General features: G+C 56.2%; 1 protein-coding gene across 5 annotated transcripts; it reads left to right on the top strand.

Moving 5' to 3' along the window:
* Positions 1-188: 188 nt before the first annotated feature.
* Positions 189-6,329, top strand: RNPS1 (RNA binding protein with serine rich domain 1). Of its 5 annotated transcripts, none has more exons than XM_004705809.4 (8): positions 189-242; positions 2,671-2,861; positions 3,201-3,356; positions 3,712-3,903; positions 4,015-4,117; positions 4,441-4,594; positions 5,648-5,789; positions 6,115-6,329. In XM_004705809.4, exons 2-8 carry the CDS (start codon positions 2,791-2,793, stop codon positions 6,212-6,214), a joined length of 918 nt encoding a protein of 305 aa, XP_004705866.1. In that variant the 5' UTR covers positions 189-242; positions 2,671-2,790; the 3' UTR covers positions 6,215-6,329. The 5 variants fall into 5 exon arrangements, with proteins under 5 accessions (XP_004705866.1, XP_045141881.1, XP_045141884.1 ...); XM_045285946.1 differs by lacking the exon at positions 189-242 and adding an exon at positions 486-549 and having other exon boundaries at positions 856-2,861; XM_045285948.1 differs by lacking the exon at positions 189-242 and adding an exon at positions 701-1,020 and having other exon boundaries at positions 2,249-2,861.
* Positions 6,330-7,607: the final 1,278 nt, after the last annotated feature.

Genomic DNA, 7,607 nt, shown 5'->3' with positions numbered 1-7,607 from the left:
GAAAACGCAGGAGAGCGGTCCAAAGGGGAAAACAAACTGACCACCCCCTCTCGCCGCGCTCCCGTTTCCCACACGGACTTGACCTTTTAACACGCCCTCTGCCCGCGCCCATTGGTTGCAGCCTTCGTGCGTCATCGCGGCGCGCCGAGCTGTGATACCTTCCCGCTCCCTGATCCTGACGTCACTGCGGCGCCAGCCTCGGCGGCGGAGAGAGCGGGAGCTTGTGGCGTCGGCGGGAAGATGTAAGTTGGCGGAATCCGACCCCATCCGTGTTTCGCGGGCGGCCTGCTAGGCCCAGCGGGCCGCATCGTGAACCCAGGCCCCTTCTCAGCCCCCGATGGTGGCCGCAGCCTGCGGCGTGGGTTCTGGAGAGTGTGGGCCGGGGCGAGCGCAGTGGGAGGTGCCGGGGCCGCGGCCCGGAAGTGGTCGTGGCCGCCGCGGACTGAAGGACCACGGCTGACGGAAGGGCTGCGGGCCTCCAACCAGAGCACAGCCGCCACTCGCGGGCACTGTCCTGGGAGAGCTTTCAGCCCAGGCCCGACGGGGGTTGTGAGTGGATGGTGTCGGGGCGGCGAGGCCGGGGCGGGGGCCTGAAGGAGTGGAGCGGCTTTGTGGGCGGTCCGGGAAGGGCCGGAGGAGCCTCCCTCGGGGCCATTTATCCACAGTCCTCGGGGTGGGGGTGGGGGCTGCCCCGGCGGAGAGGCTTGGGACGCACCTTTAACGTGTCTAGCATGAGTTGTGCCTAAAATGAAAAATACGGGAAAAGATGTTCTGAAGATAGCCCCTGCAACGTTTCTCCCCCTACTGAACTAATTGTTGTCTCCTCTCTCTGGCTGTTGGACACACCTTTCGGAGGATGAGGAAGGTGACTGCGGTCCCGGCCTGTCCACCTGAGCTTGTGTGAACAGAGAATCTCCACCTTTGCTCTTTAGCGCTCGGCCACACCCGGCAAAGCCTTCGGAGGGCTCCCCCTGGTTCTTGGTTCTTAGGAGAGCTGAAGAATAACGGGGCGCAGGGTTGGTGTGTATAACTGGTCTGAATTGGAATGTTTTAAGGACAAAGGCAGATTTCGTATGAAAGAACTTACTATACTTTGTGCAGATGAATGCTTGAAGAGGTACTGCAGTGTTGTACCTCTTTGGGGTAACTGCAGTACCAAACAGTATGCCTCTCACCTGTTCCTTTGTCACTCCTGGAAAGGTGGTTTCTCGAGGTGTTTGCATCCTACGTGGGCCATTATCGTTTCTTCCACTCAGCCCCATGTGTTGGGCCCTTGATGTGATTGATCATTGAGCAGAAAGGATGTGAGGTTTGGGGAGCAAGATTGTGACCAGGAAGTGGCCTCCTTTTTTCCTTAGAATAGCGCATATTTATTGAGGAGCCATGGTTGAGCACTGGGCTCAGCTTGGCAGATTGGGCCCACCAGCCACTCCGAAGGAGAAGTGACCAGAGAGCTGTCCCTGTAAGATGACAGCCTAAAACACCCTGGGCGGGGGAGGGGGGGAGTGCTCTTCAGTTCTTAGATGGTCTCCGAGCATTGAATTCAGTCCATAATTACTGAGCTTGAACTACTTAGCCATGGGATACTTCCCTTGGGGCCTGTAGGGTTCTCTGAGCTGGGTGCTGTGATTGTCAAATGAGATATCTCAGAACTGAGGAGTGACTTGCCTAAGATCATAACAAAGCCCAGAGGGCTGACTCCCACAGCACTAACACCCCCCGCCCGCCCCCCCCATGCATTGAGCCGGTGCTGCTTTGCAGTCCTCTCCATTGACTCCAAATCCCAGCACTTCCCTGGGCTGGAGTCCTTGTGCTCACAGCTTCCCCAAGAGGGCACTCAGGGGTCCATATTGTTTAGCAGAGGTGGGACTGGCCTTCTGACATCTCTGCTTCACATCTCCACTGAGGCTGCGACAACTGGGAAGGGGCCTTTGACCTGCTCATCAGCAGGGGTTTTCTGAGTGTCGTTTGTAGTGGCTGTGATTGGTGCCAGCACTGCTGTTTTAACCTCCCCGACCATTTCAGAATGTTTCCAGCATACAGGTACACCAAGTTAGTTGCACACTGGATGCCCACATCAGCACCCCTAGGAGGTACAGCTAAGATTGTTCTGGCTGTATGCATTTCAAAGTAAACTGCACACTTGGATTCATTTTTCCCTAACTCCATATGTATATTGTTAGCTGAAAGTGACTTCTGCTTAAATACTATTGTACTACCCTTTTAAAGTGTATTTTTATGTTCCTAGTGAGACGGTTTATCGATTTGTGTTTGGGTGTTCGATGTTCTGAAGCCACTGCCAGTCACTTTTGAAATACATTTTGCTTCCTATCATCTCCTGTCATCCCCAAAGAAACGGCAGCCCTGAAAGGAGATCTGGTCCTCTGAGGCCGGCTGTCCTCCCGACTGCAGGCAGATGAGCTGCGAGTGGCCTTTGTAAGGGCCTGTCGAGCCTCAGACAGATGAGTGGGAAGGTGGCATGGGGCTGCCCGTAATGTGACCCTGACGGTAGCCACCCCTGTTTCCTTAAGAAGACTGGTGGGTGGAGACACATCTGAAGAGGGTGGTGGCAACCCCGGGTCTCCTTGCTGCCAGCTCAGCTGTTGGCTGCAAAGTAGATGTGCAGCCTCGCCAACCCACTCACTCTCCACCCTTTTATCTCGTTATTAGGCTGCTCATTGGTGTAAATTGCCATCGATTAGGTATCGGTTATCAGACCCAAGTTAGAAGTGAGAGTTCAGATAAGTGAGGCCGCCGTTGCCACCTTGACCACCTCAGAAGGAGGGGAGAATGGATTTATCAGGAGTGAAAAAGAAGAGCTTGCTAGGAGTCAAAGAAAATAATAAAAGGTCCAGCACTAGGTAACCTCCCCGGCTTTCCCTGTGTGCCCCGGGGGTGCACTGCAGGGGACCTGTGGATGGGACAATGGCATGTGCATGCCCTCCGCCATGGGCCACCCTGCTCTGGGGGTGCACTTGCTGGGGCTCTGAGGATGGGGACAATGGCATGTGGGTGCCCTCTGCCACGGGGGGCACTGCTGGGGATGGGGACGATGGCATGTGTGTGCCTTCTGCCACGGGCCACCCTGCTCTGGGGGTACCCGGGAGCTCTGCAACCCCTCCAGACCCCTCTGTCGGGTTGTGTTGTCACTGGATTTGGTCCAAGGGGTGTGCCTCCTCACAGTCCCCCTTACCACCCAGGGCTCCTTCTCCAACCAAGCGCAAGGACCGCTCTGACGAGAAGTCTAAGGACCGCTCAAAAGACAAGGGGGCCACCAAGGAGTCCAGCGAGAAGGACCGTGGCAGAGACAAGGCTCGAAAGAGGCGCAGCGCATCCAGCGGTAGCAGCAGCACCAGGTAGGACTGGCCTCCGAGGGTGGCCTGCGAGCTGTGGTCTGGCCGAGCTTGTGTCTGGGCGTTTGGTCCTTTGGAAATGTTAAGCAACATATATGTGGGTAGGGAGTGTTTTCTCTGAACATCATGATTGGCTTGCGCTAGCCTAGAGCGTGACTTTGGCCCTCCTGGAATCCTGCCCGAATCCATCTGCTGCTGCAGCCCATCCTGATCTGAGCTGGTGGCCTCCGGTGCCTCTGCTCTGCCACTTCTGGGCAGGAACAAATGGCTCCTCTGTCCTGGAGAGCAGCTGGTCTTTCCATCCTGGGAAATGGGCTTGGAGGAGGAGGGAGGGTCCGTGACGCCCCCCTGCCCCCAGGTCTCGGTCCAGCTCCACCTCCAGCTCGGGCTCCACGTCCAGCAGTGGCTCCAGCAGCGGCTCCAGCTCGTCCTCAGCATCCAGCCGCTCAGGCAGCTCCAGCACGTCGCGCAGCTCCAGTTCCAGCAGCTCCTCCGGCTCCCCAAGCCCTTCCAGGCGTCGACACGACAACAGGCGGCACTCCCGCTCAAAGTAAGTCCCCCGCCCTCACACCCCCGCTGGGAAGAGGGCGTCTGGTCCATTTTCAAAGAACAAAATCAGTGTCTTGGCTTATCTCCCCCTGCCACCACCCTCCCCTACCAGATCCAAACCACCCAAGAGAGATGAGAAGGAACGGAAGAGGCGGAGCCCTTCCCCCAAGCCCACCAAGGTTCACATTGGGAGGCTCACCAGGAACGTGACAAAGGTAAGGCAGCCTGTCCCAGTGGCTGGCTGGGGTCACCCAGCCCAGTGCCCTGGTACAGGGATTTCAAGGTTGGCCCTCCTATCAAGTGGCCAGTGGGTTTGACCCACTGACCCTGAGTTGAGGTTAGCTGTCCAAGGCTTATTCAAGAGCAAACCAAACTCACTGCCATCCAGCTGGTTCCCACTGAGCAATCAGAGTGACTGGTGGGTGTGAACCCCCAGCCTGTGGTTAAGCAGCCTGACAAGCATCCCTCCGTGGATGCTGGCCCCTCCCTTTGTGGCACTGGGCTGCAGTGAGTGAGCTCGTGGCCCCTGTCCCTCCAGGACCACATCATGGAAATCTTCTCCACCTATGGGAAGATTAAGATGATCGACATGCCCGTGGAGAGGATGCATCCCCACCTGTCCAAAGGCTACGCTTATGTGGAGTTTGAGAACCCTGACGAGGCTGAGAAGGCGCTGAAACACATGGACGGAGGTGGGTGCCCGCCAGCCCCTGGGGTGCCCGGTGCTGCAGAGGCCCCTCTGTGTCACTTTGCAGCCTGGCACCACCTCGCCAGAGCACTCCCCTGCCTTCTGAGTCTTACTTGGCGGGTGGGTGTTTACCTAAAACATGTTTTATGGAATGTTATTCGTTGGGGGGGGGGCGGGAGGGACTTGTCACAGATAGGAATATATTAGCATTTTAAGGACTTCAATTTGGGATGCGCTCGACAATGACATGTGACTTGGAACACTCTCTGAGGAATGTGGGGGGGGCCAGTTTGACTCTCCACAGGAACCTCCCTGTCATCTTCTCAGAGGTGCCCTCCAGTTTACAAACAGGCTGGCACTCTGCGGGCTATTTTGCCCAGTGACCAGCATACTTAAGCATCTCCTCCCCTGAGAAATCCCCTTTAGCGACAATCCGCAGCTGCTGCTGTTGGTGGAAGTGGCTCACAGCTTTCGAAAGCACGTGGATGGTTTGGGAGAGGCCCGCTGTCATGTTGACTTGTGTTGGCATCTCAGGGAAGGGGGGTTTATCTCTGAAAAGAAGCCAAAAAATCTGCTGTGGAATTGCCTTTGCACCTTGGTTGTGTGATCATTAAGATGGTTTTTGGTACACACAAGCCAAGTCCTGGGCCCTGGGGCGCTGGCTTCTGTTCTTTGGGAGTCCCCCCACAACGGCCCTGATGGTCAGGTAGTATCTATTTGTGCAGTTGCTAAAGCTTCAGGACATGAGGGACTCCAACAGGGAGACCGAAAGGACAGGTGGGGTTGTGTGTGCTAGATGCATGCGTGCCCTCATGCCCTAGTTCTGCTCTGCCCTGCTGCCAGGTGACAAAGAGATAGGTGGCTTCGTCTGTGTTGTCTTTGGCAGTGAGCCACCAGTCCAGCCTGTGGTGTGGATTCTGATTACAGCACCCTGGGGCAAATGCCTTGGTGGGCTGAGGGCTGGGCCTGGGCCTGGGCTTGGTGGGTGTCGCTGGCTGCCTGCTTCATCCCTGGCAGGTGGGCCTGTCTATTTTACGGCTTGGTCTTTTCTCCTCAGGTCAGATCGATGGCCAGGAGATCACAGCCACTGCTGTGCTGGCGCCATGGCCCAGGCCGCCGCCCCGGCGCTTCAGCCCTCCCAGGAGGATGCTGCCTCCACCCCCCATGTGGCGCAGGTCCCCCCCAAGGATGAGGCGGCGGTAAGTAGAGCTCAGTCTCCAGGGGCCAACAGGCCAGTGGAAGTGTGCTGGGCACTTGGAGGAAACCTCAGAGGTTGGGGGCAATTGTGGGAGAGGAAGCCCTAGGGTGCCCTTTGATAACCTTTCCCTGCTCAGCCCTTTTCCCTTCCCAGCTGGGACAGGGTGGGACCTTACAACTGCCCTTTCCTTGCCCTGGTCTGAAGGGCCCTTCCATCGGTTCTCCCAATGTCAGTGATTAGAGATGCCTTGAATGTACTCTGAAGGAGGTTGGCCTACACTGGGACTATAGTGCTAATGGTCTGCGACTGGCCATCTCATGCTGCAGGTCCCGCTCTCCGAGACGCAGGTCGCCAGTGCGCCGACGCTCCCGGTCCCCAGGCCGCCGCCGCCACCGGAGCCGCTCCAGTTCCAACTCTTCACGATAGAGCTGTGCTGCAGAAGCCCCGGGCCCCTAACTTATGTCCCATCCACGCATGTTCTGTCTCTTTCCTGGCTGGAGGAGGGTGGATAGATGGGGATTCCTGGCCTGGGGGCAGGCTTCTAGGGTGGTGGCTGCAGGCATGCTAGTCTCTGGGGCTGGGGCTGGGCCTGTGAACATGCCTACTGGGGTCCCCAGTTCCTGAGAGAGTTGGTCTGCAGCCAGCAGGGAGGACATGGTCTTCAAAAAAGGTGGACATTTGTGTGGTTCTATGGGGCTAACTCCCGAATCCCCCCCAGACTCCTTGACCACAAAGGCCAACATTGGCATTGGGGTCTCGCCTCAGACTGGTGAGCAAGCTGTGAGCCAGCACCATGGGGTGCTGAAGCCACCCCAGCCTGTTGCCTGTCACCTGGCTTGTTGTACAGTCTGGACTTTAAACATTTCTGTTTGCATTTTTGTAACTTTGTAGCATTTAGGTTGTGTTTGTACCTGTTGTGTAGAATGGAAGGACTGTATTGAATAAACATAGGATTAGAATACAGTTTGCCTCATCCCTCCAGCACCCAGTGTTAACCCAGCATTGGGTCCTTGCCCTAAAGAAAAGGGGTTATGTGTGTGTGTGTATGTGTTTACACATATGTGCAGGTGGGCTACACAGAGTACATGTAATGAAAATTTTCCTGCCACACAGAGTGGAATCCAACTCCACAGCCCTAGAGCAGGGAGTCCTCAAACTGTGGCCCACTGGGTGTTTGCCCCGTTTGTTTATTTCAAAATAAGGTGTGTGTAGTGTGCATAGGAATTTGTTCATAGTTCTTATTTAAACTATAGTCCAGCCCTCTTAACAAGTCTAAGGGGCAGTGAACTGGCCCCCTGTTTAAAAAGTTTGAGCACTCCTGCGCTAGAGGAACAGCCCTGTGATTGTCCCTGCCAATCTTGATGGGCAGACACTTAACCATACAGTGTTGGAGTCTTATGGTTAGCTACCCTGCCAACCTGCTGTGCCACCAGGCCTCCCTGGGAAGAACATTATGTGCATGATCCTGGCATCCACTTGCTGTTCCTTAGCAGTAAGAACAGTGTGTGTCCCTGGAGGCCAGTCAATGTACAGGACTAGATGCGGTGTTGGTGCTTGGTGCCAATATATGCAGGCTCGTGGAAAACGATCCCTCAAGATTACCGGTGCCCTACCAGGAGGGAACTGAAAATGCTGAAGGCAACTGGGAACAAACACTGGGCGTTTGTTCCCTGTGTCCCCTGCCCGTAACAGGTGTCCTCTACTAATCAGGTCCCTGCCACCAGCCCTGGGATGGGGGGCAACTAAGATGAAACCTCTTGCTGTTGGGTCTGCGCCCAGTGAGCAGGCAGCAGTGAGTTGCTGACCCCGACCCCAGTTC

The sequence above is a fragment of the Echinops telfairi genome, unplaced genomic scaffold (genome assembly GCF_000313985.2).
Source record: "Echinops telfairi isolate 266 unplaced genomic scaffold, ASM31398v2 ScPeMD7_5;HRSCAF=22, whole genome shotgun sequence".
NCBI lineage: Eukaryota > Metazoa > Chordata > Mammalia > Afrosoricida > Tenrecidae > Echinops > Echinops telfairi.
Note: the sequence above shows the minus strand (reverse complement) of the source record. Positions and strands in the feature narration are given on the sequence as shown.

What these genes read in the sequence shown, in the direction of transcription:
- RNPS1 (XM_004705809.4), top strand. Translation starts at nt 2,791, where the DNA reads ATGGATTTATCAGGAGTGAAAAAGAAGAGCTTGCTAGGAGTCAAAGAA. An exon ending in TCACCAGGAACGTGACAAAG is followed by an intron (nt 4,118 to 4,440) that starts GTAAGGCAGCCT and finishes CTGTCCCTCCAG; the next exon opens with GACCACATCATGGAAATCTT. An exon ending in CCCCCAAGGATGAGGCGGCG is followed by an intron (nt 5,790 to 6,114) that starts GTAAGTAGAGCT and finishes CTCATGCTGCAG; the next exon opens with GTCCCGCTCTCCGAGACGCA.